The 19,169-nt window shown below is 35.0% G+C and overlaps 3 protein-coding genes across 3 annotated transcripts; 2 read left to right on the plus strand and 1 right to left on the minus strand.

The window, feature by feature from the left end:
• The first annotated feature begins 595 nt into the window (after positions 1-595).
• Positions 596-4,526, plus strand: LOC133778662 (uncharacterized). Its single transcript, XM_062218658.1, has 8 exons — positions 596-1,006; positions 1,666-1,810; positions 1,893-2,061; positions 2,332-2,602; positions 2,742-3,007; positions 3,128-3,343; positions 3,533-3,641; positions 3,802-4,526. The coding sequence occupies exons 1-8, from the start codon at positions 856-858 to the stop codon at positions 3,858-3,860; spliced, it is 1,386 nt and encodes a 461-aa protein (XP_062074642.1). The 5' UTR covers positions 596-855; the 3' UTR covers positions 3,861-4,526.
• Positions 4,527-6,973: 2,447 nt separating this feature from the next.
• Positions 6,974-7,928, plus strand: LOC133778663 (early nodulin-like protein 8). Its single transcript, XM_062218659.1, has 2 exons — positions 6,974-7,234; positions 7,370-7,928. The coding sequence occupies exons 1-2, from the start codon at positions 7,030-7,032 to the stop codon at positions 7,762-7,764; spliced, it is 600 nt and encodes a 199-aa protein (XP_062074643.1). The 5' UTR covers positions 6,974-7,029; the 3' UTR covers positions 7,765-7,928.
• Positions 7,929-8,461: 533 nt separating this feature from the next.
• On the minus strand, positions 8,462-12,888 carry LOC133778664 (N6-adenosine-methyltransferase MT-A70-like). Its single transcript, XM_062218660.1, has 7 exons — positions 11,502-12,888; positions 10,847-10,945; positions 10,653-10,736; positions 10,189-10,544; positions 9,868-10,084; positions 9,488-9,567; positions 8,462-9,030 (listed from the first exon to the last, which is right to left on the minus strand). The coding sequence occupies exons 1-7, from the start codon at positions 12,717-12,719 to the stop codon at positions 8,742-8,744; spliced, it is 2,343 nt and encodes a 780-aa protein (XP_062074644.1). The 5' UTR covers positions 12,720-12,888; the 3' UTR covers positions 8,462-8,741.
• Positions 12,889-19,169: the final 6,281 nt, after the last annotated feature.

Genomic DNA, 19,169 nt, shown 5'->3' on the forward strand with positions numbered 1-19,169 from the left:
AATTCCTCCCCCAATTTGTACCCCTATATTATGCATTCTGAATAAAATAAATTTATTTCCCACAAAAAAAAATAGTATAATTACTTAGATATGTAATTATTATTAGAATAATAATTACACAGCACACAATAAGCACACAATAAGTTGTTTCCATACAGACCCTTAATGAATATTACTCATACCATGCTTATATAACATAGTTTTATTTTATTGGGACAATTGATAAATGTACATTTTTACATTGTAATAAATATTATTCGATTTAATATTTGAAATTAAAATACATGTTAAATACATATATTTTTTCACATATGAATGGTTATCTTATGATATCTTAACTGTGTTAAAGTCTGTTTTTATATTGTGTGTATTATTTATATCATAATTTATATTAAAGAAGAAAAGAGAGGACAAATAATTTAACCTTAATCCCTCCAAAAAAATAGAGATATTGAATTAACCTAAAATGGAAAATCCATCAAAACGAACCAATTAGAAATTTCATGAATTAAAATCTAATAAAAAATAAAATAAATTACCTTCCAAAATCTGAATATTTAAAAAATGGAATAGCGTAAAAAAGCTACATTGGTCTCGTCTCAGATTCATCATAATCATCAACCTGAACCAAAAACCAAAAACCCATTAGGGAACATCTCTCTTTTTCTCAATCTGACCTTCGAAACCCCAAATTCCACCATAGAAGACACCAACTACGAATACTACAGGGCTGGCTCTTCTTTATGACGCGTTTGTGACCAACACGACGTCGTTTGATTCCCTCTTTGTTGGTTCTTTGCTTCTTTCTCTTTCTCTGTCCGTCTCTGTTTCTCTTTCTCATTCAGATCGACGACAATGGAGATTTTCTACTTCCTACTCTTTGGGTTTCTGGCACTGGTGGTGATGACCTTGGAGCTCACCAAAAACAGCAAAGATCGACTCAGTACATCCCCTGCTTTTAATGCCTTCAAGAACAACTACATCCTCGTTTACTCTATCATGATGGGTAAGCTTTGATCTCCCATTTTGTTGTCTTAACTCATCTGGGTATGCGTTATTTTCTTATACATTTGCTTGGATTTTAGTTTCTGGTGCTTTTATTGATCTGGGTCGTTCTGCATTTCATGGGTTTGCTTTTCATTTTGTATTTCTATGGATCCAGTTTTAGCTTTGCATACATGGCTATTTTTTGTTCTTCCACCAGTCCGATGTTTAAACCAGCTAAACTTTACTGTTGTCTTGGCTACGAGGTTTTTGTTACGTCTCTGGCTTTTCCTCGAAAAATTGAAGTTGTCCAGAATGGGGTAGTTCAAGTTTAGGTTGATTTGGGTGGTTGGAAAGTGTTCATTTCAGATGTGTTATTTTGGCTGTTTTATTGCAAAGCCACCTTTTCAATCAAATATAGTGCTTCTTTGTTTTGGGACCTATTTAGAACGCTATAGGTAAATAATTAATGCATCATAAATATGTAGGTGTGTTTCACTGTATTGTGGTCTTGAGGATTTTGGTTTGAAGTACAATTAAATTGAGAGCATTATTTATTATCAACAACAGTTTCATCAGTATCAAAGATTTGCTAGGAAATTAGAGTTGATGCTGTTATTTTGAAATATGTTTTTATGCGTTCCATCTGTTTTGAGTCTGATTGAATGATTGCGGCTATAGCCGGGGATTGGTTGCAGGGTCCGTATGTTTACTATCTTTACAGCCAATATGGATTTGGAAAGGGAGAGATTGGTCAGCTCTTTATAGCTGGGTTTGGATCGTCTATGATTTTCGGGACAATTGTTGGATCTCTTGCTGACAAACAGTAAGTTCTTTTGCTGGGTTTCTGTAGTTTGTTTCCCTTGATCAACTAAACGTTTAATTTAAATTATTGTGCTAAAATTCAGGGGCCGGAAGAGGGCATGTATTACTTACTGCATTAGTTATATTTTAAGTTGCGCCACCAAACATTCTTCTGACTACAAAGTTTTAATGCTGGGACGTGTTTTGGGAGGCATTTCAACTTCTTTACTCTGCTCAGCTTTTGAATCTTGGCTTGTTGCAGAACACAACAAGGTATGTGCCTTACTGATTCTCTAGTGAAATCTAAATCTGGAAATCATATTCACAAACCTAATGTAAGCTGTAAATGTTGGAGATCATGATCACTGTGTATGTTGTACTTTGGTAAACTTGCCAAATCAACTACGAAGGACTGTCTCACAATCTATACGTGCTAGGAGCCAGAGATCTTTCTTATATAATACTTTTTCACTTGATTTTCTCTTTCAAAGTTCTCTTGAATGATGCATGTTTTAATCCTTTTGTTCGCCTTATTTACTGCAGAGGGGATTTGACCAGAAATGGCTTTCAATAACATTTTCCAAGGCAATATTTGTTGGTAATGGTTTGGTTGCCATTGTATCTGGGTTATTTGGGAATCTTCTAGTACATACACTGGAATTTGGCCCTGTAGCTCCATTTGACGCTGCTGGATGTTTTCTAGCAATTGGCATGGGCATTATAATGTTATCATGGACTGAAAATTATGGAGACCCATCAGAAAATAAGAGCCTGTATGCCCAATTTAAGGGTGCTGCTGTGGTTATTGCCTCTGGTAGTTCCTAGCCTTTTTCATTGTCCTCTTATTGTGGTGTTTGCTTCATGCATTTTATTAATTTCTCAGGATCAATACTCTGCATCTCTCTTTATATGTATACATAATGTGTAAATATCGTCTTTCCATGTTGGGGCAGATGAGAAAATTGCGTTGCTGGGTGCTATTCAGTCCCTATTTGAGGGTTCAATGTACATAGTTGTTTTCCTTTGGACTCCTGCTCTGAGTCCAAACAATGAGGAAATTCCGCATGGATTCATTTTTGCAACATTCATGCTGGCCTCGATGCTTGGAAGCTCTATTGCGTCTCGGTTGATGGCTCGTTCATCCTTCAAAGTTGAAAGCTACATGGAGATCGTGTTTGTAATCTCTGCAGCTTCCCTCTTGCTTCCAATTGTAACAAATGTATGTCTTGGGATATCATTTATTAATCTTCATCTTTTACATTAATTTTCATTCTGTTAGATTCTGGTTATTGTGGAACAATATTATTAAGTTTTATGAATATGTCTACAAATTTTTCAGTATGTGGTTGTGCCTTCCAGTGTGAAAGGTGGAAGTCTCCCACTTTCAGGGTGTATTCAACTCATTGGCTTTTGCACATTTGAGGCCTGTGTGGGAGTTTTTTGGCCTTCTATCATGAAAATGAGGTCCCAATACATTCCTGAAGAGGCTAGAAGCACGATCATGAACTTCTTCCGCATTCCTCTCAACATCTTTGTGTGCATTGTGCTGTATAATGTGAGTGCTTAGCTTTTTGTGTTTGCGTGCGTATATATATTTACAAACATATATTGATGATATTTATCTAATGAAGTAAGCTTGCTAATGGTGAATTAGGGAAATCACTTGTGAGTTTATGGAATATTTCATGGTTTCTTCTTCTTGTACATTCTCTAAAAGTTGATGTCTTCCATTTCCCTTATAAAGGTTGATGCTGTTCCCATCACTATAATGCTTGGCATGTGCTCAATTTTCCTTGCTATAGCAGCTGTGCTGCAAAGGCGGCTCATGATGATCGGAGAGAGTCAAAGATCAAGTAAGTTATCAAGTAATTTACCAGATATAAACAGATGAAGACAAGTCGTTTTTCTTCATGACTTGTATTGTGATTGAGGGCATATTTACAAAGCAAAAGACATTTATAAATGCATATTACATTGTTGTCTTTGATTATTCTCACATATGTTGCATCACAGAAACAGAAGACTGGACAGCAATAGACAAGAACAAAGAAGAAGAGCCATTAAATGCCTAAATACTGCGAGACCGACCTGGAATTTTTGAAGCCTAAACTCAGCCGCCCAAGTCTTACTTTCGAATTGTCCTGACTGCAATTTTTTGGCTATTTGACCTTCGTGGATTGGTGCTAGCTTCGTACGAGTTCAAAGAATTTTGTGGGGAGACGATTGTTGGCCATAACATTAACAAATTATATCAATAGCTACATCATTAGATAGTGTCTGTCTACTGCAATCACCGTAGACTACAGCTGGTGTCGGGTAAAACCTCTCATATATGTTGAGTCTTGACTGTCATTAGCATATTTGTTTAAGCTGTTATACAAATGGTGATCTTTTGGTCTTTGTCATTCATTGTTTAATTCTTTTTCTTTTCTAACAATACCAATATTTTTACCCTTTCAATACACAAAATTACATTACTGTATAAGCTGAACCAACCCCCTCCCCTGTCTCTAAATCTTTTAGCATAGTCATCATGCGTTTGAAGAAACTGAGCACAACTAAAGTTGCAGCAGCTCTCAGCTCATGTATATTGTCATGAACTTTTGCTATGCTGAAATGTGCAATTAGTTATTCTTTTTAGAGGAATGTTCAAGGCTACCAAATTTCATTTGTGGCACATGTATTTAGCTGAATATTAAGTGAAAATTTTATTATATTATTTGAATTGTGAGTTTCTACTTCCTGTTGCCAGTGTCTTGAGCAAAGTTGTCATGAAAGTCTCTGGATTATCTATGTAGTTGAAATTAGAGCAAAATTTGATAGTACTGATAAGGTCTTTGCATTTGATTAATGTCAGGCCTAGTGCCATATCCTGTTCTTTGGTATTTTTTTTGTTTGGTACTCATTATCTTGCATGAGAATGGGGATCTCTTTTGGTATGGGCACATTGGCCTTTCTCTTTTATTCATGTAATTTTTTTTTATGAGAATATACTATTTACTTTGCATTAATTTCCTACCCCGGTGTTAGAATTGGGGTAAGTAAATAATTGTAGTAATTTTGCCTCTTAGATGGTAATTTAGAGTAAATATTATGAGTGGTGGTGGAGTGTAAATTCACACTAAGAGCAAGAAATAATTATAATGTATCCATCATATTTATATAAAAGAAATATTAGTTTCCATTATTAATGTAAATAATTATGTGATTACCAATTTGTAAAATGATTTTTTTTTAAGTTATTTTGCACTCTGCTTAAGCTTGATAATTTTTTGCAAAATGACTCTTGACATTCTAGATAGTTGGTCGGGAATGAATTTACTGTTGTATGGCTGACTGGCGATTACTAGCGATTCTGGCTTCATGTAGGCGAGTTGCAGCCTACAATCCGAACTTTTGCATGTGTGTCGCCCAGGGTATTAGGGGCATGATGACTCGTCGAAAAATTCACTAATCTAATTTTTAAACAAATTTATTTTATTAAAATTTATCAAAACAGGTGTCAAATGACTTTAAAAAGTGGTCATAATTTGCCAACAAGGTGTCAATTTAGTGTTTTTATTATCATTATTTCATTTCTACATTAAATCAAGTATTTAAGGCCCAAATTATTTATTAACAGTAACACAGTCTATTTAATTTCTGGAATGCAAGTGGTTTCTGAAAAATAATAAGAATAATAGTGATAAAGGGCAATCTTGTAAGCTTATGAAAGAAACTTTGGAATCTCACTTATTGATGTGGCTATTTTCAAAAGTTATTGGAGATCAATGAATACAAGAAGACTAGCCATGTGAAGATAGCTAATTAGTATTACTACTCTGTTCTATCATGTGATGTGTCTTCTTCACATGAATTGTCAATACAATTGAAATTTTATTTGCAAAATATATATACATATATATATATATATCTATTTAAATAATATTGAAAACCCACTCTTCTTGTACCATTTTATTCCAAATATCCAACCTTGCATATAATCACACTCACACACACCACATTGGATGCCTATCAAAACTGGTGTCCCTGCCATTGATAATCAAATGATTGACTAATTTTCCAAATTTACCCTCTAAAGATAAGAGTCTCAAATATTAAAAAAATTTACTCTATATTTTATCATTATCAACCTATATCAAAACACAGATCTATACTACACCAATTTTTAAGGGATATTTACAGTGAAAATACCAAATTTATTATATTTGTAGCACTTACGTAGTCAAATTATTTTTTTAGCGGAAAAAGTACACTCCGTCTATGTTTTTGTGCAGTTTAGTACAATCATCAGCTCTCTTCGTTAAGTTTGATTGTGACACGTAGGTGAAATTACCCAATTAAATAGATATTTGCGGTAAAAATATCTAATTAAAAGAATATTTGTAGTAAAAGTACCAAATTTAAGAGATATTTGTGACGAAAATATCTAAATTATAAGTAAATTTCATGCGTGGCTAACATAATGACGAAACAAATAGTTATATTAAACTCCACAAAAATATAAACAGAAGATACACTGGAAAAAAAATACTTAAGAACTTAATTGCTATATTAAGAATAATTTAGTTTATTTCGACTCAAATATATATATATATTTTAAATACAAATTTTTGGATTGTCCTCTAATTTGGGTTTGACTTTTGACAGTTTAACTTCTTTAAAGATCTCTCACTCAGCAAAGATAAAATCCAGCATAACTTGTCCCTTAAGAGCACTCCCATCCGGTACTCTACTTCAACTTTTAAAATACCTCCAAAAAACACACATTTTTCTAATTTACCTCTAAGTTTTACATTTTACCATACATCAGATTCTCTATTTTTTTCTCTATATCATTTAAATATTATATTTTTAAACATTTTTTATTCATTTCAAATATTTTTTATAACTATCAATAATATCCTAATATATTTTAATATTATAATATTGGGTTAAAGGATGAATAGTATACATTAAATATAGCTTGATACTGTAGCTTTATGTAAAAATATTTGTAAAATACATCATCCAATGTATACACATTTTTGTTAGTTTTAGTTATTTTTTACATATTTTGGTAATATAACTCACCCAATGTGAGTGCTCTAAAAGAGGGGTATTCAAGTAAATTACCCTCTATGCCATCTGTCTCTAGAAATAAAAAGCCACTACTTTAAGATTGCTAGTGTCTCTTTGAATCATTTCAAAATTTCATTTTGAGAGAAAAAAGAGAAAAATTTGAGGCTGTGAGAAACAAATATGGCCAATCTTAGGACTTGTACTAGTCCTAAATTTCAGCTCTTGTTGGCTTCTCTATTCCTCATATTATTTCAAGCTAATAAAGTCTTCTGTTCTCAGTACAAAGTTGGAGATTTGGATTCTTGGGGAATACCCACTTCAGCAAATCCACAAGTCTATGCCAAATGGTCCAAATACCACTCTTTCAAGGCTGGAGATTCTCTCTGTAAGTTTCTCTTTTCATCATTTCCAGAAAAACCCATCTAAGAAATCACTCAACAAAACCTCTCCATTATGATTTTGCATTTTACCATTATGATATTTGATCACTCAACTTCATTTTTTGCTGTTTTGCTTTCAGTGTTCTTGTACCCACCAAGCCAAGATTCAGTGATTCAAGTCAGCAAACAATCCTACAACAGCTGCAGCCTCAAAGATCCAATCTTGTACATGGATAATGGAAATTCTCTGTTTAACATCACTTCAGAAGGAGAATATTTCTTCACAAGTGGAAAGCCTGGCCATTGTGAAAAGAAACAAAAGCTTTACATTCTGGTTGGGAATGGCACTGGCACAGCATTCTCTCCCTCTTCTGGTCCCTCTGCATCAGACACTGCTGCACCCTCATATCCCACAGTCTTTGGCACCATCCCAGCGCCACCTTCTTCTAATTCTTCACCGGCTTTGAGTTTTTCAGTTTTCATGGCTGCTGGTATTGGATTTTTGGCATGTGCACTACTTGGTAGAACCATATGAAAAGAACACTAAACACCCTTTTCTTTTTTTGTAATTTTGGACCCCCATTTTGATATTGGTTTATATGAAATTATTGGTTTTTAAATTCTTTATTTGATAAAAAAAAAAGATCTTGTATTTTGATGTTTGTAAGTATTGAGAAAGAATGAAGCTTTGATTGAACTGTTTTGAGTTTAAGAAAGTTGTAAAAAGTTTAGTTCTTTCTCCTTTTGCTCATTTCTAAAAAGATAACACAAACTTTTGTGTGTAAAGATTAAAATTTGACAAATATCAATGAAAGTGTGTATTTAAAGAGCAAATAGCCAATAATTTAGACAGAGAAGATTTTTATATGAAAATTGGGCTTGTGAAAAAACACAAAGACCGGCAATTAAGGTGATAAAGTGAGGGCTTTCCCATTAAATTATTAATTTGCCAGCTGGGTTTTGCATGTTTCTTCAGACAGTGTATCATGTTAGTGGGTCAGACATTATAGTAAATTTATATATCTCAGATCGAACTTCGAAGTTGAAATGTTTTGTGGCCAACTATGAGCTGAAAGGGATAGGATAGTAGGCTATAGAAGACAAAACAAGGCCATGCTTATGCATGTGTGTTTAAGTTTTTCAATGTATACACTTGAAAAATGGAAATTAGAACTTTCCCAACAACATAAAAAAAATATAATTTGGAAAGAAAAGAATAGACCCTTTATAGGTATGTGTGGGACAAGGAATTAACAGCGGCAATAAATCAAAATCTTTTACATGCTATACCAAAAATATGGTATTACATCAGGCCTCATCTAATAGCAACTCTTATACAATTTTTTTTCTTTTTTCTAATCTCTCCTTTTCTTCTTTCTCTCTTCATGAATAAATTAATAAAAGAAAGCTAGAAAGTAGAAACAAATATAATGATATTGAAGAGGTTCTCTTTCATGCTCAAGAAATTGACCATCAAAAACTGGACAATGTGGATTTTTCTAGTGGTTTACTTCAGCTAGCCATGTCAACATCTACACCCATTGGCTTATTATCTTCCGAAGCAGCAGAGTAGGGTGCTCCGGGAGCTGCAGGCTCTGTAAATTGAGTAGCGGTCGACTTTGGTTCTGTTGGGGAGAATGGACTCCTCATAGGAGCTGCACCAGAGTCTATATCCATAGTGGAAGCCCTTGGTGGAGAAGAAGGCTGAACTTCCACCTCCGGATAAGCGGCCTTAAACCTTGCTCGCAGGCCTTCATCGACCAGGCGAACTCCTTGCAACTGATTGCCGAGTGACATCCACCTGATGATAGATAGTTGAGAAAAAATCATTAAGCCAAAGAAATGCCAATGCACTACATCTTGTATAGCAATCACAGTTCAAAATTAAAATATGCCCCAACTTATGAATAGAAAGGCTCCATAAATAAAGCATAGGAGAATGAATGGTCCTCTTTTCAGTGGAAAGGAAAAAAATACTCGATGGGAATATATGCTCATCAGCAATGAATTTCAATTACTTATCATACGAAATCGTAACCTTTTTAATTGCCAAACTAACAAAACTCTCGGTTTTACAAAGCTACAAGGCTACACAGAATTTAGACTACCTAACAAGTATGTGCTATAAATTTATATACGTTCATCTCTTCAAGCTATGCTGGTGATCAAGAAAATCATTGCAAAGTTTTGCGGCAAAAGGGAAAAGGGACGTAAAGATATCTATGTAAGAAGCATTAAAGTGAGGCACAAAATATTACCCTGAATGAGTATTGTGCATGCGAGCAAATAACTCTAGCTTTCTCGTCCTTGGACTTATTCTCTCCAACAGAGGATACATCTGCAGGAATACACAAGAAATAACTCAGCTTACATCAACGTAAACCTAAACTTGCAGTCTTTGTTTGGTTGATTTGAAATGAATAAGAACAACAATAAGATAATAGATATTTATTAAGCATGATAATCTAAAAGGCAAGAGCTTTTACAAACCACCTTAAAAATAAAAAGCAAAAGCATAACGCTTAGGTAACAATATATTTATAAATATGGATAATGTATCCATCTACAAATACACATATATATAAATAGATATCTCTATAGATCAAAGCTTCTACAATACGATGTATGTTCTACTAACCTCATCTGGCTTACGGCTTGTCTCTCTAACCTCCGCAACAATAACATCAGTATCGATATTCCTGTTAACTATTGGATCTCCCTTAATTCCAACAAGGCAATGCTCCTTGCTATGATTCAGCCAATGGCCAGTTCTCCCTGTTCTAATGATTCGCTGAAGTTGATTAGTCTTCACCCAAATGATCTCCTCAACACGCTTGTATCCCCAGAGTTCCAAACTGCAAGAAGCATATAGATATTCTTCTGAGAGATAACAACACAAAGGATTTTCAATAGAGTTTATGAACTAGTAAATTAAAAGATAGAACAGAATAACTCGTACCATTCACGTCCAAGCTCCATTGCACGCCCGGTAACCCAAAGAAAAATCAGACCATCAGTTTGCAGTGCAGGAACATTAAGATTCCGCATTTCATCGTCAGCCATAGTCCCATATGGTAATTCCATATGAATATCCCATGGTGGATCTGCCATTATAACTCCAAATTGCCCTAAAATGTCCATTCTGAAGTTACGGATGTCACAATTGATCCATTGTGGTTCACCAAGCTCCACTTGTGAACAATATTCTGCACGCATAGGCTTTAAAGGTTTGGAAGGAGGAAGAGTTGAAGCACCCATTATCATGGGTGACACATCTGGTGTTGGATCTAGCTCATAATGAACATACTTGCACGTCTATAAATGGAAAAAAAAATCTCATTACTCCATGTAGAAATCATAAATTAAGATAACTGATACATAACTGGGTGAAATTGATCACAAAGGGAGTAAAAGATGATATACCTTCATGTGGCGGCAAGTATCCAGGAAAGAACAATCTCCTAAATTGATGTCAGTATGTGGAGCAATAATTCGCCGAAAATGAACCTAAAAGGAAGTAAAAAGTAGAAAATCATATTAAGAAAGGACATTGACTGAATATAAATAAATAACTTATTCTCGGAGGGTTGATAACGCAACAATAATGGCACACTGACCTTCTCACATGCCACGAAAGAACCAGATTGACGTCGGCAGTCTTCTTTTGTTAGGGATGAGCAGTATTCTTTCAGTTGGGAACCACCTTTAGTTTTGAACTGAAACCAAAAAAAAAAATATTACAATAAGAGCATTAGTGTATAATTGAATGCAAGCTTTAAACTGGAGAACCAAAAGAAACTAAAGAGTCGTATGAAAGCATAAGAAAAACACACAAGATATCAAACTTGGCTATTTTGGGATGCAACTGATGGCCATAAACCTTAGCAAAATCTCAATATCTTTAACTTCCAATCAAACGTTTGAAAGTCATCAATTCTTAAGTCCAATCATCATAACAAGGCATCAGTGATTTCTAAATGTTAAGGTAAGTTTGAAAATGCTAAACAAGACCAAACAACTAAAGACAACTCATCCAAGTTGCCTTTCTCATGGACTTAGATACTGTTCATCACTTATCTAAGTCTCTTGACTATCAAGAAGCAAACGCAATGATTCAAAATAATGTACAATTTACTTCAATCAGCCAGACTCTATACATAAATATATGCATGCTTCCAAATCCAACTAAAAGCTTTTTTTCACAATAAGTATTACATAAAATGAATCCATTCCCAGTAATTTAGCAATGCAAGAGGCCACAAATGAACAAACCTTAGCAGCAACCGCAGTTTCCTTTGCAGTAGGCCGATGAATGAGGTCCAAAAGCTCCTCACCAGTTTTTGATTTCTGCAATTCTTTGAAAGACTTCTTATTCAAAAGTGCCTCAAGATCCTTCAGATCATCATCTTCACTCCTGGACTTCTGTGGTATTGCATTCGAGCCAGCAGCATTGGGACCCAATGGAGGTCGATGAAACGGAGGAACACTCATTCTGGGCACTCCCATCATCCCCATAAGTCTAGGAGCACCCCTCGGACCCATCATCCCTCCCGGCGGTCCACCCCCCGGAAACATTGGGGGAAACCCGGACATATGGGGATCATTTGGCCCCATCCACAAGTCCGGCATTGGCCTCCCCGGCCCTGTCATTCCAAACACTCCACCATTAACGTCAACCCCACCAGTAACATGCTGCTGCTGGTTCTGACTCCCATTCCCATCTAGCGAATTCGATTCTGGTGGCTGGTACTGACAGCTCTCAGGCAATTCCTTAAGTAGCCGAGTCCTGTCAATGGCCAAAACCATTACCCGAGACTTTCCACTCACCACAAACTCCTCCAATTCAACCCCACCATTCTCCTCCGCCATCGATCTCAGCGCCATCTCCACAGCCAGTATTGCCCCCGACTCGCCGCCAAGCTCGCGCAGCGCCGCCTTCTCCGACGGCGTCGCAGACTGGTCATTCTCTAACTTCCTCAACACCGTCGACGAATCAATTGGCGAAAAGGGAACCCTCTCAATCAGACAAACCGCCACCATCGAACGAACCACTGACAAGGGGCTACCGCTCTCGTCAATGGGGCTAAACTTCTCGCTCTCCGAATTCCTAACTGGGTTCGAACCAGGAGGGGTTTTGGGGTTCTGGGTCTTGGAAACATTACCACTGGGCCGCGGTTCTTCAGCCGAAACAGGGCGATTCGAGCGAGTTTCAGGGGATAAAGGGCGAGTTGACTCAAGGGTTTTTCTGGGGTTGGGTTTAGGGTGAGGGAGTGGGGGAGTAGGAACAAAAGGACGATTTTCGAAAGAAGAAACGACCTTAAGAGAAAGATCAATGGAGGAGACGATATTGGGTTCGACATGGGCTTGGAGAGCAGAAAGAAGCTCCAGATGGGTGGCATGGTGGGAGTGTATGCGAGCTTCTAAGCTTTGACGCATTTCTTTAATGGTGGGAAGAGCGTTCTCGTCGTTACCATCAGATTGGGTTTCCATAACTCTCTGATCAAACTCACTCACTCACTCACACACACACTCTCTGTTTTTTCAGTGTCAAACTTCAAAGTTCGTAATTTTCTTTGTTTCGTAAAAGTGTGCTCTTGATATGATATGACTTCGATAAACTGAATCAGTAGCCAAACTCTGTACCATGAAAGCCTAACTCTTTCTATTTAAGTTTTTAATATCTATTTCACATTCTCCTAATAATTTGATTTTTTTAGGGATTTTTTAGGTTTTTAAATGTTTTAATATTATGATATCAAATGCTTCAATGTCTATATCTATATATTTATATACTTATACGAAGAGAGAATGTAGGAGATGACGTTACAGTTTAAAATTAAATTTTTTTTTATTTCCTAAATTTTTTATAATTTTTAATTCTTATTTTTAAAATTTATGATAATTAGTTAATAATTAAAATATTTTATAATATATAAACTATCTAAATATCTAAAATTAAAAACCCTTCACACTTAATTTTTTAAATATAATTACACTAATAAATTACTATACACATTCTAAATAAATATAATTTTTTTCTAAATTTTTCACATATTTTTTCTTTTTCAAATTTATAAAATTATAATATCTACACTATCTAGATATATATAAATATCTCAAAATTAAAAATTCTCCACACGTTATTTTTTAAATGTAATTACACTAATAAATTACCATACACATTATAATAATAATAAATGAAATTTTTTTCTAAAATTTTTACATTTTTCAATTCATCTTTTTCAAATTTAAAAAAACTATAATATCTAAATTACTAAATATCTAAAATTAAAAACTCTTCAAACACGGTATTCTTTTTAATAACTTAATAACATAGATGGATAAATAATAAAAAATTTAAAAGTAATTAATAGTTATATTCAAATTGGGATTATTATAATAATTTATTTTTGAAGAGATATATAATTTATTAATATCTTGAAAATGTCTAATCATTTTCATTTTAAAAAAAATATATATTTTGAATGAAATAAAATAAAACAACTTCATAACAAACTTTAAATTAATGGACAATTCATAACCACCAATACCAAAATTGTTGGAGAAAACATTGTCATAGAAAATAGTTTATTCATATTATTTATGTTTTTTATTTAAACGTAAATAATTTTATAAAAATATATGTTAACAACATATATAAATTATAATATTAAATATCATTTGTTTTATTTTTTATTTTATTTTTTTAATTTATAGCTATTAATTAATCAACAAAAAAATCTATTTATTTTCTCATTTTTATTTTAATAATAATTATAATATATATAGTCAATTAAAAATATCTATATATAATAATAATACTAAATTATCTATTTTTATTTTTAACATTTTGATAAAAACATATAATCCTAAAGTTAGTTTTTAATAATAAGTGGCCTAAACGGATAATCGACAAAAATACATATGTGTTTCAAGTAATCTATTTATTTATTTCTATTTTTAACATTTTGACAAACACATGAGGTCCGTAACTTAATTTTTAGAAATAAATGATCCAAACGGATAATCAACTAAAATACAAGGTTCATAATAGTAGAACCCTCTTACAGAAAATATAAATTATATAAATTTATATAATTTGTTTTTTATAAATAATTTTTAACTTTTTGAACAAATACATGGTCCAAAGGTGTTGTACCCAGTTTTCAAGCCATGTTAAGTGTGACCTCGAAAGTTAGATTCACGAACAATTGGACTCGTAAGGTTTAGAGTATGCTCCAGGACTAAATATCAAGCCTGCAAGACATAGACGACCTCGAATATGGTGACCTCGAAGTGTTCATGATCTCGAAAGGTAGCTTCGGAGACGCATCCATCCTCAGGGATGACCTCGGATCAGGGGTCCCGAGCTCGACGCACAGACGATCTCGAAAGCCATGTGACCTCGGGAGATGTCTCTAGCTCGAAAGCTGACGAGAAACCTAGGAAGCTAAAGCCTTGGAGATATATGATAAAAACCTTGAATATCTATAAGTGTTGTCCATACGAGATGTAATCCTCATTTATTGCTGTAAATCCCCTAGAATCGTGGGATATTATTTGGTCAGTTATACGTCCCCTGGTCTTCAGGGGACGTTTCCTTTTATATTTGATTATAGGCATTTAAAGCCATTTATTTTATTTACACAAAAAGAGTAACTACCCAAAATATGTGGGATAGTATTCCGCAGCCTTCTCTATAAATAGAGAGGTCATGCGCCATTGTAATGGAAAAAAAATTATGAACTTTGAGAGAAAACTCTGAAGAATTCATGCTTAAGAATTTTCAGAGATAATCTTGAGTTTAATAACAGAGACTCGTGGACTAGGCAGATTTAACTGCTGAACCACGTAAAAATCGTGTGTTTGTATTGTGATATTTTAATTGGTCATTATCTGTTATTGTTTACGTGCTCTCCTTTCACTGTTGACGAAAAACGGCGTCAACAAAAGGTTAATTTTTAAAAATAAAGTGCCAAAATATGTAATCGACCAATATATAATGTTTAAATAATCGATCTTTCTATTTCTATTTTTCACATTTGACAAAATACGAAATCTAAAAGTAAATTTTTAAAAATAAATGATCTAAATGGGTAATCGGCAAAAATAATCCTTATTCTTTAGAATATTTTTGAAAACCTACAAGAAATTTGCTATACAATGAACACCATCATTAAAATACCATGATCAAGACATCCTCACATGTCCATAAAAGAAGCATGTTGTACGCGTAGGATAAAAAAGAATCTTTACTACACAATCTAAAAAAAAAATTAATTAATTATTACAAAAGAATGCGCGAAGCGTGATTATGTTTTCTAATTTTAGGATAATACAAATAATTTTACAAATTTAAAAACATTAAACTTGTGAGGACCTACTATAATATTTAATTGATAATATGTGTGTGTGTTTTTTTAATAATTTGATTTTGCATTTTCAAAAATACTAAAAAAACTCCTTTTTTTTCTTTCAAAATGAAGTTGGATATATCCAAAGTAATATTTTGGAAGCTATGTTACTTAAGTTGAGACTAAATGTAGCATGGGTTAATTTGATAACGAAGTGTGTTACAAATGTGAAATATAGTTTTCTTGTCAATGGCACACCAATTGGTCATGTTATATGTCACAGGGTCACTCTACACTATGTATTTTTTTTTCCTGTGATGGCCTAAGTTCCCCAACTTAGTCAGCCAACCCAATACTAATGCACACACAAACAATACTCGGATCACAAACTCACACATTGTCGTGTATCAGGTAAATAAACATGCACGAACACAAGTAAAGGCACACACCACAATTACAGGAGCTCCCTCCCAACTTTGTATATTACTCACAAATAACAAAGAACACAAGTGTACATGTGCTGGACATTACATCCCGATGTCTCAGGCGCCCAAGCCATATAAATAACATGCCAACAGTGGCAATGGTTGACAACCCCAACCACCTAGGTGTTAGCTGGACCAACCAGCATGCAACACGTCCACCAGGCAAGCCACTTGCCCCTTCAGATAGACGCATGTTGCCTAGCCAAGCTCATGGGACATCTACTGTTGGATTCTCCTCCAAGGGTCACGACGTTCCACGTGGATCCCTCTCAGATACTCCCTAATAACCGTCATGTAACCGCTCAGTCACAACTGTTCGTAGGGACACCTTCATCAGTCAGCATGTGGACGCCCAGGAGCACGCCACCAGTCAGACGCGCGCGCGCACCAACCCTCTTGGCGCCATATGGCGCCAATAATCCAACTCATGATTTCCCACGATTTTCGAAGCTTAGCAACACCCAAATATAGCCTAGACACCGTCCCTAGGCATTGGCCGAAGACCCTCCCTGGGGGCACCAAGGTCACCCCCTATATAGATGATTATGGAGATTTAGCCCTCTGGTAGGAACTTATATGATTTTTGCTTGGGAGACATATTTCCATTTTTGGAAACCTTCCCAAGCTCAAATCATCAAGCCCTTTTAACCTCACATTCTAGACCCCTCTAGAATACTTTTCAACCATAAAACGCCCAAGAAATAATTGTTTGGCTCGGTGGTGTCCGTTCAACCCAAGCCCGCGCCTATGTGCGCGTGCGCTAACCTCCTGACGCACTCGCATCTGCCTGATGCGCACGCCTATGCGCGCACACCCCTGTCTGCGCGCACCTATGCGCGCCTGGCCTGATGAGGGGGTAACATTATACCACAATGAGGCCTTCGTCAAAAAGATCATTTATCTTTTTTTTAATCATTTCAGAGAGGTTGTCACGTCTATTGCAAAGTGCTGAGATGACCCATACTTTCAGAGGTTATTCTATTACTCGACATGTCCCTTCAATTTCACATTTATTATTTGCAGATGACTCTTTACTACTATGCGACGCTTTTAAACTTTCTAGTTCTACACTAAAACATATTATGCTTGTTTATGAGGTAGCTTCTAGGAAAAAAATAAATTTTGCTATGTCTTATCTTTCCTTTTCATTGACTGCTTCACGGGACATGCAAGAGGTTTTTTCTCAACACTTGGGAATGGTTATTGGGGAATGCCATGAACATTGTATTGGTCTTCCTAGTTTTAGCGGGTGGTCTAAAAAAGAGTTGTTCTCATTGGCAAGAGAAGCTCTTTTTTGTTGGCAGGAAATAAATTCTCTTAAAAATAGTTGTCCAATCTATTCTGACATACACACGATGAGTTGTTTTCAACTACCAAGCTCACTTTGTCATGAGTTAGAGTCAATGATGGCCAAATTTTGGTGGGGATTAACTTCGAAGAAAAAGAGAATATATTGGTTATCATGGCAGAAGATGTCCCTTTCAAGGGAATTAGGTGGAATGAGTTTTATGGATTTGGTTTGTTTTAACAAAACCTTCTTAGCAAAACAAGCATGACAATTATTGATGGAACCTGAGACTTTGTTTGCCAAGGTTCATAAAGCTCGAAATTATCCTCGAGGTAATATACTAGATGCTCCAACTGGATACCATCATTCTCATACTTGGAGATCAATTGTTTGGGGATGTGGTCTATTAAAGGAAGGTTTGCGCTGGTTCATTGACGATGGTAATTTGATGTGCATCAATATAGATCCATGGCTACCTCGACCACATACATTTTGTCCTATTATAACTAATTCTCCAAGTCCACTTAAGGTGCAAGATCTCATTCTTCATGATCGAACATGGAATGTTGATCTACTCCATACACTGTTTCTTCCAAATGATGTTCTTATGATTCAATCTATCGTCTTATGCCCCATTGCTTCTCATAATTGCTTGTGTTGGCATTTCATTGATAATGGTCAATATTTGGTTAAATTAGGCTATCATGTGGGTGCTTCATCAAATGGCATTCCTACTTCCTCTTTTAATTCCATTTTGTCTAATTGGTAGAAGAAGCTTTGGTCTCATATGTTGCCAAGGAAAGTTAAGTTGTTTATTTGGAGATCCTATCTAGATATTAGTCTCATTGCTATTGCTTTACAACATCATCATGTTCCTTGTCCCTCAAACTACTTCCATTGTGGCACTGCTTTTGATGATACTTTACATGCTTTGTTTCTATGTGCATTATCTACACAAGTTTGGAAGCTATGAGAATTTTGGGTCCTTCTCAAGTTTTGTTTTACTTGGAATATTTTGGATATGTTAACTACCCTAAATACTTATTTGTCTTCCTTGCAGCTTTGTCATCTTTGCATCATAGTTTGAAGCATTTGGGGGAACGTAATAAGTCAAGACATGGATATCCTACTCGCCCCCTCAAGTTCTTCTTGAGTGGGCTTATCTATATTACTTAGAGTGGTTTCAGGCACAACATCACCATTCTTATGCTTCCAAGAAGCAGCGCCTTGATGCACCATCTTCATGGACTCCTTCAAGACTTCACTCACTTAAACTGAATGTGGATGTCGCTTTGGACGACCACCAAGGTTTGTGTGGTATTAGAGTTATAGTTCGTGATTCAAATGGTTTTCTTTTGGTGTGCCTTGTTAAACCTGTGCCTGGTTTCTTTAGTGCTAAGGAAGCAGAGGTTCTGGCGCTTAGTGTGAGACTTTATTGGACAGCTCATCATGGTTTACATGTCTCTACTATATGCTAAATTGGTGATTAATTGTGTACTCTCCCCCAAGTCTTTCTCTTCACAGTGGGATTTTCTCTTTAGTGATATTAGAAACTCATTATCTTTCATTCCATGTGCAACTCTAGTGTATGTTTTGCGTTGTTGTAACAATGCTGCTTATGGACTAACTAAGTTTGCACTTGCGAGTGATAGTGAGTTTATTTGGCAGAATATTATTCCGCCTTGTATCTTAACTGATGTACTTAACGATTTTTATCAATGTGCATTGGTCTTTTTGTTAAAAAAGAAACTCATTTTTCAAAAATACAAACTTGGTTATATTTTATAAAAATTTGAGGATATTCTTTATTTAT

The sequence above is a fragment of the Humulus lupulus genome, chromosome 5 (genome assembly GCF_963169125.1).
Source record: "Humulus lupulus chromosome 5, drHumLupu1.1, whole genome shotgun sequence".
In the NCBI taxonomy this organism is placed as follows: domain Eukaryota; kingdom Viridiplantae; phylum Streptophyta; class Magnoliopsida; order Rosales; family Cannabaceae; genus Humulus; species Humulus lupulus.

Coding starts and splice junctions, on each gene's coding strand:
- LOC133778662 (XM_062218658.1), top strand. CDS start 856: ATGGAGATTTTCTACTTCCTACTCTTTGGGTTTCTGGCACTGGTGGTG. Junction 1,811..1,892: donor GGATCTCTTGCTGACAAACA/GTAAGTTCTTTT, acceptor GCTAAAATTCAG/GGGCCGGAAGAGGGCATGTA. Junction 3,008..3,127: donor TGCTTCCAATTGTAACAAAT/GTATGTCTTGGG, acceptor CAAATTTTTCAG/TATGTGGTTGTGCCTTCCAG.
- LOC133778663 (XM_062218659.1), top strand. CDS start 7,030: ATGGCCAATCTTAGGACTTGTACTAGTCCTAAATTTCAGCTCTTGTTG. Junction 7,235..7,369: donor CAAGGCTGGAGATTCTCTCT/GTAAGTTTCTCT, acceptor TTTTGCTTTCAG/TGTTCTTGTACCCACCAAGC.
- LOC133778664 (XM_062218660.1), bottom strand. CDS start 12,719: ATGGAAACCCAATCTGATGGTAACGACGAGAACGCTCTTCCCACCATT. Junction 10,946..11,501: donor AAACTGCGGTTGCTGCTAAG/GTTTGTTCATTT, acceptor TTTTGGTTTCAG/TTCAAAACTAAAGGTGGTTC. Junction 10,737..10,846: donor CTTTCGTGGCATGTGAGAAG/GTCAGTGTGCCA, acceptor ACTTCCTTTTAG/GTTCATTTTCGGCGAATTAT.